This window comes from Melanotaenia boesemani, chromosome 22, assembly GCF_017639745.1.
Source record: "Melanotaenia boesemani isolate fMelBoe1 chromosome 22, fMelBoe1.pri, whole genome shotgun sequence".
NCBI lineage: Eukaryota > Metazoa > Chordata > Actinopteri > Atheriniformes > Melanotaeniidae > Melanotaenia > Melanotaenia boesemani.
Genome location: NC_055703.1, coordinates 16306513 through 16322247, shown reverse-complemented (window position 1 = coordinate 16322247; position 15735 = coordinate 16306513). Strand labels below are relative to the sequence as shown.

General features: G+C 39.7%; 1 protein-coding gene across 5 annotated transcripts in view; it reads left to right on the top strand.

The window, feature by feature from the left end:
* utrn (utrophin) overlaps positions 1-15735 on the top strand; it is a 177903-nt gene that overhangs the window by 34279 nt on the left and 127889 nt on the right. For 4 of the 5 annotated variants that reach the window (XM_041976219.1, XM_041976217.1, XM_041976218.1 and 1 more), the window contains exons 21-39: positions 499-667; positions 3056-3183; positions 4175-4312; positions 4399-4512; positions 6132-6287; positions 6564-6734; positions 6850-7041; positions 7663-7797; positions 10946-11095; positions 11482-11643; positions 11900-12031; positions 12237-12410; positions 12611-12766; positions 12862-13032; positions 13686-13865; positions 14336-14464; positions 15034-15204; positions 15342-15395; positions 15561-15716. In XM_041976219.1, the coding sequence (XP_041832153.1) occupies positions 499-667; positions 3056-3183; positions 4175-4312; positions 4399-4512; positions 6132-6287; positions 6564-6734; positions 6850-7041; positions 7663-7797; positions 10946-11095; positions 11482-11643; positions 11900-12031; positions 12237-12410; positions 12611-12766; positions 12862-13032; positions 13686-13865; positions 14336-14464; positions 15034-15204; positions 15342-15395; positions 15561-15716 (2838 nt within the window). Of the gene's footprint in view, positions 1-498; positions 668-2489; positions 2528-3055; positions 3184-4174; positions 4313-4398; positions 4513-6131; positions 6288-6563; positions 6735-6849; positions 7042-7662; positions 7798-10945; positions 11096-11481; positions 11644-11899; positions 12032-12236; positions 12411-12610; positions 12767-12861; positions 13033-13685; positions 13866-14335; positions 14465-15033; positions 15205-15341; positions 15396-15560; positions 15717-15735 lie in introns of those variants that run through there. The other variant, XM_041976221.1, reaches the window with a different exon arrangement.

The window sequence follows — 15735 nt, the reverse complement described above, 5'->3', positions numbered from 1 at the left end:
AAATGGTTTGCAGTTGAAACAGCTGGAAAATAACACTTGTGTACATCAGCTGTTGCCATAACAACAGATACTTCAGCATTTTTAATGTAAGATGGATCGGGTAAGTTAAGTGTAATAATTAACTTGAATTTAAAGATGACATATTTATAAACTAACAGTCAAAGTTGTAGAGCGCAGGTGTGAGTATCCATCCTTATGATTGTGATTCAAGTTGGTTATTGTTGTGCGAAACAATGCTATATGTCAAGATGGTCAGCAGGCCAAATGAGATTCATTCAAAAGATGTTTTTTTACTTTTAAGAAAATGCATTGAGTTGCAAAAATTAAACTATTGCTAAAAACTGTAAGAAAATCAGGGAGCATGATTATGCACGATCACTTACTTACTGTAAGGTTAATCAAAAGCACTGCATTACATGATTTAACCGTTTAGATTTTAATGATGTTTCCATACCAAACACATCAGGGATCTTTATTTTTCCATTTTATGTTTTTCAGTCCCGCCTTGCTCAGGTCACTGCCTTCAGTCCTCGTCTGGAGCAGCTGTCTGCAGAGATGGGATCACTGGGAGCGGTCCCCTCTCTCAAAGACAACATGGTGGTGGTTTGTGCTCATCATGCCTCCACAATGCAGCAGCTGCAGAGCAGAGAACGAGCAGTACAAGAAGGTATTTCTACTCTACGATATTAAAATAAATTTTAAAATCAGTGACAAGAGGAATTTACCAAACTCTAAGGAGGTTCAGCTGTATTAACAATACAATTTGCTTCTCAAGGGAACTGACAGCCTTGAGACATCCTCTTACTCCAATCAAGTACAGAACAGGAGATTTAAGACAAAGGCCTTTTCTTTCTCCTTGCTCTCCTTTTAGACTAATAAAGAGGCTAAAAGACTGATGGCTAAGATCATCACAGCTCAGGCTGTGTAAATGTGACATCAGTTTTTATATAAACCTTGGCCAGTCTCAAGTAATAGATGATGCCCTTATATGGCCTGTAAAAGCTTACAGATTTGCTGCTGTATACTTGAGCGATTGAGTGTGAGGTCATCTTTCTGTGTCAGCTCATATCTACCTGAAGACATGACTTGGAGCTGGAACAGTCCTAAAAATCAGTGACTGTGTTACCTCTGGAATTTACATATGCTACTCTTGGCCAAAATTAGTCTGTAAAGAGTAATTTGAAGGCTCCTAAAACTAAATTTGTCTGTTTGTGTGTGTGTGTGTTTTGTTGTGCCTCTTGGGCTTTTATGATTCGGACAAATTGGATGAGAACCAAGGACAACTATTTTGTTTCTGCTTGAGGGCTGTTTGCTTCTTGCTGGGGCCTCTCTATCACCACCATACCCCCACCCCCACACACTCCATCTCTGCTCTGTCTGTAAATAAACACAGTCAGATTATGTAAGCATTAAATCACCTGGTAATTAAAAGACAAAAAAATAGAAATGAAGAGAGACAGTCGTGAAAACAAGCAGGAGCCACTGAGACGTGATCCTTTGTTCTCTTGCATAGCATTCGTTTGGTGTCTCACTATGGGACCGCTCTGGGCGTGACCTCATCAGAAGCTCCTAATGCACTCTTCCAGCCAGGATTGGCTGGGGGCATGCTTGTCAGTGCCAGGGAGGGCAGAGACCCTTTCCCTATATAAGGGGCTGGCACTTTGCAGGCAGTTCATTCAAAAACTTTTCGTACAAGTTTTAATAAATCTCTCTCTCTCAACCCAACTGTCTCCCTAAGGACTTAGTTTAACTGTCCACAGACACAAGCGTAAACTCGGTTGCCAGGCGCTTTGTTTTGGGCTTGCACAGTATTTCAGAGAGAAAATTCCTGTCACTAGTCTGTAGCCAACCAGTGGTGTGAGTTGGTAACTGCTCAGGGTAGCAATACGCTTTGCCGTCAGCTGACTCGAGTAGCAATACTTAATCCCCAGTGATGGTTTCTGCGGCTGTTAACCAAGAACTGGCAGACCATGCAGTAATGCAGGTCCACAATGCAGAACCTAGAACAAGCTGGGGTGAAATACTCAAAGCTGTTGACCCGTTGCTACTGGGTTCAGTCAACCATGGCCTCACAGTCAGTTCTCTGGATTTCCACATAGCAGGAGAGGATGAAGCTTCAGATGGATGTTTGAATTTGGACTTGTAGGACCTGGACATGGACCTGCAGGATGAGTGCAAATACTCCACAGTAAAACTTGTCATCCAGTGACCTGAAGTGCAAGCTGAGTCTAGCTTGTCCAGTTATGAAGGGAAGAAGCTACCGAAAGCTAAGAGAATGGGGAAAGAGGTACTACTGTTTTTCTCAGATTTGCTGGAGGAGGTTGCCGTCTCCTGGGGGTGCAAGTTCACCAGGGAAAAGTAGCTGGAGGAGGACATGACCTCTGTCCCTAATGCTATGCTGTGGGAGGAAGAGTGTTATCACCGATCACTGCCTTCACCCCCAGAAGGTGGCGACCCAGGCATTTGGTGGAGCTATGAGGCTGACAAAAGTCCTGAGGAGTTGGAGGCGTCGCTGGAAGAGATGAAGGTGGGAGTTGAGGGCTGGAAATGTTGGCTGAACCTTACCACACTCTCAACCAGAGACAAGGAGGACCTCCTCATCCTAGACACCCCCGTAACTCCGGAGGGGCTGTTAGTGCAGCTGTCTCCATCATGCAAAAGAGGTGCAAAAACTATGACTATGACAAGACTATGAAGCTCTAAAACTGTGTCTTCCGAGTTGGTTGCCGGTACCCACTGATAGAGCACCCCTGGCAAACTGTTGCTCTGGCTTTGGCACACTTTATATATATATATATATATATATATATATATATATATATATATATATATATATATATATATATACATACATTTTTTTTCAAGATGTTATTAAATATATTGATCCTTTTCCAGTGTAGAAAACATATGTCCATGTCTATACACACATGGAGAAATCCCATTTTGATTACTGCCACCTTGTGGTTAAAAAAATATGACTCCTCATTCAAAAGTTCAAAACTATAATGCGGTGTCTTTTCTCTTTTAAACTTACCCTTCCCATGTTTAATTCCAGCTTTGGCCAATCTTGAAGCCACCGGGGCGACTCAGAGTCTGGTGGAGGGTCTGGAGGCCAGGCTGGCCACTCTGAAAGAAGGAATAGTAGATATACCAACAACAGAGAAGGCAGTGGAACAAGCTCAGGTGAGTACTCTTCCCATCTGGTTAAAATATAGAAGATGGAATAAAACCAAAGGCAGCATAGCAGGGTACCCTTCCGTTCCATATAAACAGAATTGCAGTTGCATCACTTGCTCTTGTTTGTGTCTGTAGCTGTATGTGCAGCACTTATCGGCCTCTTACTTCTCTTAGTAACATGTTCCAATGTGTAAGAGGGAATGACAGTGTGCGCCTGCCTCTCTGTGTTTTTGCACGTAGCTTCGTTCAGTACGTGTTTTTGGGTTTTGTCATTTGGTCTCCTCCATCCTCCTGTGGAATGCAGCTTAGTCTGCTCTCTTGTTATCGTGGTAGATAGGGCATGGTGCTGGGAAGGGCGGGTGGGGATGTGGCACATTCTGGGCAGGGTGCCCATGCGTGCAGCCTGGAGCTCATCAGAGCTCCGCGTGTAGCAGCTGAACCTGTCAGCCAGTCAGCGCTTTGACAGCAACTCCTTTTGAGTATTAGCATTATGACACAAGATTATTATGCATTCATATTTGAGCATGCGTATTTGTGACTTGTTTATAATACAATATTAAGGAGTTAATTAGTTGGAATTTTATTTAATAATGCATGTATAGTGTATAATTTGATATGGACACATGTTATATTAAAAAAGTAACAGATTAATCTACATAAAATAAAAATACTTGAAAGCATGTGTGTTTGAAGTTTGTATGAAGTGTTAAGTGATTTTAGAAACTTTAACATTAGCTGGGATAAATCCTAGGTTGGCACACAAATGTTTAAAGAATCACCACACACACACACACACACACACACACACACACACACACACACACACGTCTAATTCAATCAAAGAAATGAGAAAAAAAACCCAAAAATGCTTCTCTCAAAGGAGATGACTCACAGTTAAACAGTTTGTTTCAGTGTAATTTTCTAGTTTCTAAGGTTGACCGTTACTTGCACCCAATTTTGAGATGTCATTTTAACTCTGAACTCTTGTTCACCTCAGGGCTTGTGTTTAGAGATTGAGCAAACGCAACAAGCCTCTGATCCTGCAGAACATCAAAAATGGAGTCAACTGTCCTCCAGGGTTCGTGAGGAGCACGGTACACTGCAGTGCATCCTGGGCAGCATGAAGGACAATCAGGTAGAGTAGCTGTAATTACTTTAACATATCAGTGTTGCTTATGTTTTTAAAGGCTGTTAACTCTGTGGTTTTTATTCTGCGTTTAGGTGCGGTTGGAGCAGGTGGAGTGTTGGTTGAGTGCAGTTCAGGAGCTGTTGTCTCGGGACACCACAGGATTGGGTGGCTTAGAGAATCTACAGGAAGAGCTTAAACAGTGTGAGGTGAGAGAAAGATGCAAAAGTTAAAGTGGTGGTTGTGTGCCAGGTTCGGAGGGACTCACATAATTTCCCTCCTCTCTTCCAAACTTAAGACAAACAATAGATTTTGGTGGTTTAATGCAAAACAAATGGCAACTTTATAACTTAAAAGCAGGTTTGAGTAGTATTACTTCTAAAACTAATTAGATTACAGGATTACTTCCTTAAAATAATTCTTGATTATGCTTCTGCATTACTTGCTGATAAATAAACACTTTGCACTTTGGTTATAAAGCAAACATACATTCTGAGGCTTTACCTCACTGCATAGTCCGTTTTAAGGTGTATAATCTTGAGCTCAGCTGGCTAATTAAAAATGTGTTGCCTGGTAATTAAAAGGTTGAATAAAAAAAAGCTAATAACAGGATTATCATGATCATCAGTCCTGCATCCTGTCTCTTCTCTAAACTCTTTCTAGCAGTAAAAGTTAGATCCATGTTGACTCGTGCTCGGTCACTTTCTGTCTTGCTTTTTCTCACTTCCGCAGATAATTTTGTTCTTTTAGTCAGTTATGTTGTCCATTTAAAGCAGCCAGTTTGTTGATATCCAGTTGATGGTGTGTGATATAGTGCCGTGAAGCTGTAAGGATACCCTGGGCTGTAACAAGTTATGAAGTGTGGTTTCTCAGCCTCAGGATGCTGCAGGGCAACAACAGCTCTAGGAATGCGCATAATGAATGTGCCAGTGTGCCATTAGAACAACCCAGAAGCACAGAGGTTTTTGGTCAAATGCAGTGTATTTTTATCACTGGTTTTAAGAAAGGATGACTACTCTACAGTTGTTGGAATTCTCCTCCTCCTGCACCACATAACAAGCAACATGTTCATTATTTGTCCTCTGAGCAGCAGGTTTAGCCAAGTTGAGAGGTAGCTGTTGTGTTGCCGTAGCTCTGGCAGAAGTACTGATGTTGTGTGGCTTTGTTCAGCCTGCAGGTACTTTTTTACAATCAGAAGTAGTTATTTGCTGCTGACGGACACTCATTATCACCCAGGCGTAATTCGTGATCTCTTTTGTCATTTTCACCCACATACTGAAAACATTATTAGAAGTTAGTTCAATGATGTAAACCCCATCCTGTCTCACCTGTGCATCAGTGTACATGAACACTGATGTGTCAGATCAGACTAGCTGTTCGCTGAGGAAAAGAGACGGAGCAAGTAAAGGAATTTTTTGTTTTATTTTTTGTTTGTTTTGCATCATCAGAATTCACAAGCTGATGAGATAAAAGGCCAAGAGTAACAATTTATATTTAAGAATGTTACTAGAAATGGATTACTTGAATTGCAAAAGTAGCATTGAATGTTACTGGTTACCAGAAGAGGCAATCTGAGTACTTTACACTTTAAAGTTACTTTACTGTTGTGTTTTTTGTAGAATTTCACCATGTAAGAATTAGGGGATCTATTATCAAATGTGCAGTCATGCTCAAACTGTTGTCATTGCTGTAAAGTCTTGTGAAAGCAAAAAAAATGTTTTTTTTGGTACATCAAACCAGTCTTTCACATCTACACCTGAGCCATATATTTGGGTTTTTAGGTTATATTTAAAGTTTTCTTTCTTTTCTTCCTTTTTTTCTGAACTAGGAGTATGTGAATAAGATGGAGTTAATGGAACGTTCATTGAAGCAGATGGAAGAGAATGTGAATTCTGTACAGGCGACTGCAGTCCCAGGGCTGACCAAGTGGGGGCAGGATGTGTTAGAGGAGTGCCAGGAAAAGTGGGCCATGCTCAGCAAAAAGGTAACTAATAGCTTAGCGGGATTTGTTTATTTTAATAATTTATTTTTTTCCCACTATTGGTTTTTTGGTGATTAAAAGTCCTAAAGCAATTTTTAAAATGTGCATTTTGTTTTTAAGTCTTTTAGTCTGTAGATTTTTCACAAGTTTTTAGTTTCATTTTTAGAATATATAAATAAGGAGTAATTTACCTTCATATTGTTGGCTAATGCAAAGTTCGGAGGGATTCAGATAATTTCCCTCCTCTCTCACAAACTTGTTGAATACATTTCCCTCCAGCTCCTGAGCCATCATGAACATGTTGGTGAAAGTCATGAAAAGCAGATGAATCTGAAGAAAGACCTTGCAGAGATGCAGGAGTGGATGGCCCAAGTTGACGATGAGTTTCTCATGAGAGACTTTGAATACAAAAGTCCTGAGGAGTTGGAGGCATCGCTGGAAGAGATGAAGGTGGGAGTTGAGGGCTGGAAATGTTGGTGAAACATGGTGAAAAGGATAAACTTTATATATATTTGGATGCTTTTTCTCTTGACATGATCGTCCTAAATTTTGCCATCTCTGACAGCGAGCTAAAGAGGATGTGCTACAGAAGGAGGTGAAGGTGAAGATCCTGAAAGACAGCATCAACCTGCTGGTGTCCCGAACGTCGCACCCTGGTGGTGGGTTTGGACAGGAGCTGACCTCTGAGCTAGAGGGGGTACTCGCCAACTACCACAAACTTTGTGATCGCCTCAAAAGTAAATGCCACACCCTGGAGGTAAATTTGCCTGAATTTATGCTTTTCCATGAATAAGTTATGAACAAAACATTAGTTATGTGACAAATAAATTGGATTCACTTCCTTGTTAGTAAAATACATGGATATATTTCTAAACTTCAAGATAAAAATGAGAAGTGCATTTTCTCCGCTGTTTTCTAATAGTCCTTTTTCAGTTTAAAGAAGTTGCTGTAATTCATTATTTTATGCAGCAGTGGCTCAGTTCAGCTGTGGTGGGACAAGTAGGTTTATGGGAAGTGTCATTTATTGGTCTTTTTGTCATTAATTTTCATGTAAAGAGCAACAAAAGCCACAAGGAGATGTCAGTGCAAGTATGTGCATAAGTGGTAGTTTAAGGCACTGTTTTTGATTTCTGTCCCTGTACTCTCAGATAAGATGTTACTGTGGTTTATTTACATTCACAAGTACTATAAAGTTCATTACCAAAAAGTGGTATTTTTATAGCCTTATTTTTGTGTTTAGATTTTATTGCTTCATTTAATTTTGTTTTTTCTTTAGTAAAATGCAGTTCATTAGATTGTGCTTCAATGTTCAACAGCAGCATATTTTTTTCCCATTTATTTGATTATCTAAATGCATGTGTCGGGTTGTGCTGTGTAGGAAGTTTGGTCCTGCTGGATGGAGCTGCTTCAGTACCTGGACATGGAGCAGAGCTGGCTCAACACTCTGGAGGAGAAAGTGCAAGCTACTGATGACCTTCCAGAGAGCACAGAGGCTGTTAATGAAGCTCTGGAGGTACATACTCAAGCAAATGTGTCATTATTGGTTATTATTGTGGATCCCCATTAGCTACAGTTTTCACATGAAATTGATAATTTCCCATCATTTTCTTTAAAGGAAAGGTTGAGTACTGTTTGTATTCAAACAATTAACCAGTAGTCAAGCTGTGTGGGCAGTTTAAATCATTGCTGCTCTAAGCTGCATTAATGCAGCTGAAACATGTTTTATGGACAGAAGCTGCAAAATGACAAAAGATACTTTTAGTACAAAGCTGCATGGGGTGTTATGCAGTTCTGGATATATATTCACAATAAACAAAAAACATATATAGCATTATATTATAGCAGGAAACGTATAAATATGTCAAATGTTATAAAAATGTTTTATAAATGCACGTATTTGTTCTCTGGCATGTCACTGGCTGAGGACACCATTACACTGATCCTAGTTAGTACTTAAGTTAAATCTAGCATTTTTTTTATTTTAAAATATTATTTTAATTGTACTTTTGGCTTTTTTTGTTACTTTGCATGCATTTTTAAGAACATTGAAATGTGTGTAAGATTACCCACCTTTTTAAAACAGAATGGTTGGGTTTGGGGAAGGAGGGAAAAAGTGGTTTTCTGAAATCGGTACAGAAATATTCATACAACCTCTAATATCATAAATTGATTCTTTTTTGCTAAGTGGGCAGTTGGCAGCTTTTTGTACCAGCAAGAAAAGGATTTCTGAGACATCACTCAGGAAGGAAATCAAAGATTATCTGATATTTGCACATAAATTAAATTTACTGGGTGGTGCATACTCTTTGTGAAAATCTACATGAAGCTCTAAACTGCAAAGGAACTGGCTTGGGTGATCTGAAACCATCCAAGAACTACAAAGGTACATATTCTCCCTAAAATGGGGGCTTTGGTCCATGAATTTCCCTTGACTTTAAACAAAGTCAGTGGTGGTCCGGCTGCATCTGTTTAAAGTCAAAGGAAATTCATGGACTGAAATCAAGTCTTTGAAACTAAAACTTGAAGTTTACCACATTGACACAGAAAGGGTTCCCGAGGAAAGTTGTATAATGAAATGAGACAAAGATTTAGGGGTCTGATGACAACCGTGGTGTGTTTGAAGGAGTAAGGTGAGGTATTCAACTCGAAGAAAACTGTTAATAACAGAGGCAGAAGCACTGGTAAAACTTAAGAAAATGGAGGGAGGAAATTATGAAGGAGATCGACTGCCTTAGAAATCTTTGGCATAACAACCAAACCAAAGGCTAGACAGTTGACATCTGAACACAACTGGATGTTCAAACAGGACATTTATCTCAAACACAAATAAAAACTGTTTACATAATAACAAAAATGGGTGAATGATACACTTTTGGGATAGTCTTGCCAAAGATTTGAACTCAGCCTGATGGAAAATACTATATGTAATCTGTGCTCAGTAAACAAGCAAATGTAATGAACACAACCAGTTCTACCATAAAAAGTGGTTAAAATAAGACTGGAAAAACACCAGAGTCATCATAGCTGCTAAACACCACAGCAACCACCAGACCAGAGCAGACCAGAGTACAGGCCACAGTTGTAGGGCTGTAGTGCAGGACCCCCAGCCACCTGGTCAAGGGCAACCACTGCGGCAACAACCCCCAGACTGAGCAGGCAAGCTCCCAGCGCACAGGATCCCCATGCAAGTCAGATATATAAGAACACCCAAGACTATTAAGATGTAAGCTATAAGAGCTATAAGAAGTTCTCTGCCATCCATGACTTTATGACAGTTTAAAAGAATGTTAACTGGCTCCAGGTCATCAGGAGATTTGGCGACGTAAAGCTGCATATCATCAGCATATCTGTGAAAATCAATGCTGTGTCTCTTAAAGACACACCCAAGAAGCAACATGTACAGATTAAAAATAATTGGGCCTAAAATTGATCCTTGGGGTACCCCACACTTGACTTCATGGACTCTTGAGGACCATGTATCCATACTTACTAAAAACTGTTGTACTGTGAGATAGGAGTAAAGCCATTTTAAAATAGTACCTGAGAGGCACACCAGAGTCTGTCTAATAAAATCTGGTGATCCATTCTATAAAAGATCCAGTAGAACCAGGATGGAAAGTTTCTGTAAGTCTAAGTTACACCTGAGATCACTGACCATCTTTAGAAAAGGACTGTCCCGGTACTGTGGTTTATGTCCACTATAAGAATATATAAACTTCACATGAATCGCATGGAAAAAGTTGCATGAAACAAATCTGTCATTTAAAAATAAAACTATATGTTAATCTAATTTGTCTTTAATTTGTTTGGCAAATTTCTTCCTCTTTGACTTGCTCTGCTGCTAAATCTGTAGACCGCCTGCAGCATGGCTGTCAGATTGGCTTTAATCACTGAGCTGCTTCTGTAACATCACATAGTAATGAAGGACATTGAGGACCCTTGAAGACAATGTTTCTCTGTCTTGTCTGCGTCCTTCTCATCAGATCTTTCAGGCTTATTTAGTTTTTTCTTTCCCTCCCCCAGCCGATCTTTCTTTTTAGCTCTCTCCCTCTTCACCCTTCGAAACCCTATGTTGTCATCCTCATGTACGTCATGCCTGGAGTTTGAGACTAACCCCGTTTTGGGTGAGGGTTGTTGGGAAGGGCTGTCACTCTCTCTCTTGTCCATCACCAACGGGAAGGAAAAACACTTTTAATGAACCTACATAAACAATGCTGGAACCAAACGTGCTGTCACTCCTCTCACTCTCTCCCTTGTTCAGCTCTCATTTTCACTCAGTGATCATCTCTTTTTGGTTTGCTTCTTTTGGACACACCCAGCTCAGCAATTTCTGCGTCTGCTCTTTTTTTCAGCTTTTTGGTTATTTCTCAATTTTTTTATCCACATGCACACTCACCCACACTCTCATTCACAAGATTATATTTACTCTACAATTGATGTTTCTCTTTTCTTAATCTTTTGTGTTGGTCTTGGGATTTTTTTTCTTTTTTTTCCATATTTGATTATTTTGAAACATAATTGGACTGAATTTTTGTTGCAGGATAGTTTTATTGTTATTGGGGAATTTCACTTCCATGTGCTCATTTGCTTTCTTTCCTCTTTTGCTGGATGTATCCTTCCTCATTTCCCATGTGTGTGCCCTTCTCTTCATCAACTACCAGTCTTTGGAGTCTGTTCTTCGCCACCCAGGGGACAACCGGACACAAATTAGAGAGCTTGGTCAGACGCTGATAGACGGGGGCATACTTGATGAGCTCATTAGCGAAAAACTCGAGGCCTTCAATTCCCACTATGAACAACTCAACCATCAGGTCAGGACTTTGTCTTTGTGTTTATGTGTGGATGTTTTTGTGTTTTTGGCGCCTATTGTAAGCTGTTTGGATTTCTTTTTCAGTATGTATATTTGTTTTTAATTCTATATTGTTGCTAATTAGTTTCATGTATGTGCACAGTGGAAATGTCACCAGTTATTACAGTAAGACATGATGGCTTTTATTGCACACTACTGTTATATTAAGTTATTTTATGATTAAAAATAAGCATTTGTCTATTGTTACATCTATTTAAGTAACTAATTAAGTCCACTTGTTTATTCATTTATCCATTCTTTTCTGTTTGTTTGCACATGCTCGGCTGAGTAGAAATACCCAATCTGATAGGTTCAAAGCCACAACTTTCTGTTTGTATCATCTTTCAGGCAGTGAACCGGCAGATCAGTCTTGAGCAGCTGCTGCAGACCCTGAAGGAGAACGAACAGGCGCTCCAAACCCTGCAAGAATCACTGAGCCAGCTGGACCACACTCTCACTTCCTACCTCACCGATCGCATTGACGCTTTTCAGCTTCCCCAGGAGGCACAGGTACAGTGCACATGAACACAAGTTCATACCAAATGATATTTTACTCCTTGAAAAGGATCCAAAGTAAAGGGCCTACTTCCATCTAGGGGCTCAGGTAGAAGTAGTATATCATTTAACACATCCAAATGTCTTTCTGAAATGCTACATATGAATTAAAAACAAGGAAAATGTGAGAAGACTGCACAAATTCACATGAAGTATGGCATGTGCAGTTTGAGTATCACAATAAATGTGCTCATTTTCACTTTTTCTTCAGACTATTGGTGCAGAGATTGCAGCCCACGAGGTGACAGTGGAGGAGATGAGAAGAAGGAATGTGGTCAACTTACCTCCTCCCACCACTGATGGCAAAGGTGCCCGTGGTGGGACTATGCTGGATCAGCTACAGGTAACACTGACTCCTACTGGACAATGTGAGAAAGTGTATCCTACATATTTTCTGAACTCTACCTTTATTTTTCACTATTTGTTGATGTTATTTTTCACATTTAAAATGATTAAACAATACTGATTCATGGCACAATATTTTGTGTTATTTGTGCTATAATAGAAATTTCTAACTTTTATTAACATTTCACATGGGTTTTCTGCAGAGGAAATTGAGAGAGATTTCTACAAAGTACCAGCTATTCCAGAAGCCTGCTAATTTTGAGCAGCGCATGTTGGATTGTAAGAGGGTCCTGGAAGGGGCCAAATCTGAGCTGCACATTCTGGATGTTAAAGACGTGGAACCAGAAAAAATCCAGTCCCACCTTAGTGGTTGTATGGTGAGAACCAGACCTTAATCAAGCACTGCTGTATACAGTCTGTTCAAACTGTTAGTTGTTGCAGTTTGTCCACATTGTAAATGTACAACAAAGCTGAACGTAATTACATAAAGAGACTTGCAACCAAGCTTCCTTCTTATGCAGACACAGCAAGTATCTCAGCCACACAGTAACAAATTTTATTCGTCTTTGCTGTATAGAAATTGTACAAGTTGCTGAGTGAGGTGAAGCTGGAAGTGGAGACGGTGATAAAAACAGGCCGTCAGATTGTGCAAAAACAGCAAACGGAGAATCCCAAAGCCATGGATGAACAGCTTACTGCTCTCAAATTGCTCTACAATGACTTGGGGGCTCAGGTAACTCATTTAAGGCATATAACTATTTCATGCTGATTATACATAAGATCCAGCTTTTCTGAAATAGCCCTGAGACCTGAATCTTCTCTTCACAGGTCACAGAGGGAAAGCAGGACCTGGAAAAAGCTTTATCCCTGTCTCAAAAGTTCCAGAAGGAAAGTGCTGCCCTGCAGGAATGGCTGACCACAAATGAGGTCCAGCTTCAACAGAAAAACAGCAGTGGGGACATGCCAGCTGACATTGATGCTGAGATTGCATGGGCAAATGTGAGTGGTTGTCCATGTTTGTTTACTTATATATAAAGATCTCAAGAGACTTAAAAGAGAAAGTAAACAAGTTCAATACAAGTGCAATTAGATACAATCCAACCAATTATAATGCAAATCAGTCCAAATCATGATAATCCAGCTCATTCTGTTTGATGCCAATGTATAAAAAGTGGCCTAGAGAAGTAAATCAACATATTAGGAATGAAATATATGACAGGCAACACTGAAAGCTTAGATTTCTTTGGACATTAGCTTGTGTGATCATGCATCTTTTTAAACTGTGACATTTTCCATATCAAACAAACTTTGCAACCTTTCTCCTTAAAATAATCAAAGAAATACTTCTCTCTCTTGCCAGTAGATGGAGCAGGGAAACAGACTTGTGAAGATGAGCACTAATTTCTCAGTAATGGAAATTAACTATTAATATTATGAAGAGAAGACAGTACAGGGTTAAAAAACACTCTTCTCATTAAGCCGTGTTGTATCTCAAGTATTTTTAAATGATGCATGTTTATTTATCAGCTAATGTCAAGGCAGGCTGTTAATGGGTTTATGTTACCTGTTATTTATGTTTGTTTTCTGTACAGAAGTATAAATTGAATTTATCTATCTGAAAAGTCGATAAGAAACATGTGTTGCTCAACCAGGGCCTGCTGAAGGAATCAGAGCGTCGGAAGGTGGAGCTGTCCAGCCTGATGGAGACCAGTGCGGGCCTGCAGACGCTGGTGGAGGGCAGTGAGGCTCAGCTGGAGGACAAGCTCTGTGGTCTTAATGAATCTTGGGGCCGTGTCCGCACCTGGACTGAAGACTGGCTCAGCACTGTTCTGGTGGGTACAAATGCTGCTTATAATGAGATAAAATGAAGAATGCAGCATGTCTCTGTTTGTTGTTCTGTGAGTTAGTAGATTCTTTTAGGCTTTTATGAACATGAACTTTTTTTCCTGCATTAACACAATTTGCAGCTGGAGGAGCTCTTAGATATTTTTATTAGCCGTCTTTTGTATATTCTTAATAGTTTTTTAAAATGTAAGGATTAATCCTGTTTTCATATCAAACATACTTGATTTTTTAAATACACATGGGTTCTTTTTAAAACTCTACAAAATGTATTTATCTTATAGTTTTTTTCTGTTAAATGAATAATTAAAAGGAAAAAACTGCAAGTAACAACAAAACTAATGCATGTAAATCACCTCTTCAGTGTATTTTTATTCTAACAAAGTTCCTGTTGTCAGATTATGCAAATTGTAATTTTGATTTAAAGGAAACCGTTGATCCTCTGGTTTTCTTTGTGCAGAGTCACCAGAATGAGGTGGAAATTTTTGATGAGAACTTGGCTCACATCAGCACCTGGCTCTACCAGACTCAGATCCACCTGGATGAGGCGGAGCGGCTGGCCCCTGCAGAAAGAGAAAATGTTTTAAAGGTAACGAAGAGCAAGTATTTGTATTTTAAAAGTCATGTGCAAGCAAGTGGAGGCAGAATGACTCAAATGTGTAGAAACGTTGCACCAAACCTCGTGGTCTTGTCCAATGGTGTCTTCAGAAATTTACTATTTCATATTTTATTATATTCTTGGATAATGAAGAAAGAATTGGCAGTGCTCAAACCATGGTAAGTTTAAGAGTATCAGATATAATTTAAAATTACTTCCTGCACAAGATAATGCATTTTACTAAACAAATGAGGGTTAGTGGGGGACTGGTGCATAGAGAGATTTGCTTCAGAAAGACGTCAGCTAAATAAGAACTGGAAAGACGTGAATGAGTGCTGCATTGTGGTGTCAAGTAATTTGAATATTTTAAATCTTCACTTTGAGTCTCTTAAATCTTAACTGTTCCCTTCTCTTGACCTGACTATAGCAGAGCTACACTAAATATGAGCTGTGGTCTCTTGGATTTGACCCAAAACTACTCTGCTATCCAGTCCAAGAGATAATGACTGACTTCACAAGCTGATAAACAGATGATCAGATACTCTTCATTCTTTCCTCAGCGTATGCTGGAGGAGCTGGAGGATATCAGTCTGCGTGTGGACAACGTGAGGGACCAAGCTATTATCCTGATGACCAGCAGAGGTCCTGCCTGCAGAGATGTGGTGGAGCCCAAACTGACTGAGCTAAACTGCAACTTTGACAAAGTTTCCCAACATATAAAAACTACAAAGGTACAAAAACATTAAAATAATTTTCTGTTGAGCAGATTAACTCACTTTGTGGAGTTGTATTCCTATGTAGGCACGCAAGGTTTAACTGTCAAATGGAGGGCAATTTATTAAACCAGTTGTTTTGTTTTGGCATGCAGACAGTGACCAGTCTGGAGTCAGGAGTTGAGATGAATCAACAGGCACCTCAGCTGGTACAAGAAACTATTAATTAAATCATAACTTGCCAAAAGATACTTTATCATAGGATTATAATTCATTACACAAAAAGTAGAGATGCACTGGAAAAAAAAAAACATCAAGGATCAGTTTGGCCTAAATTCCCTGAGGTTTGTTTTTTTTTTGTTATTTTTCATCAGATCACCCACAGTCAGGAGATCAGAGCAGAGAGTCAGACTTGCCCTGATGAGGACATGGTCCCAGCTGAGATAAAGGACCTTCAGGCAGAGTTTCTGGACACACTAAGAGCTCTGCAACAGCACCAGGACCCAGTAAATACCCAGGATGATGACAAGGTATTCAGGGTTACTTCTT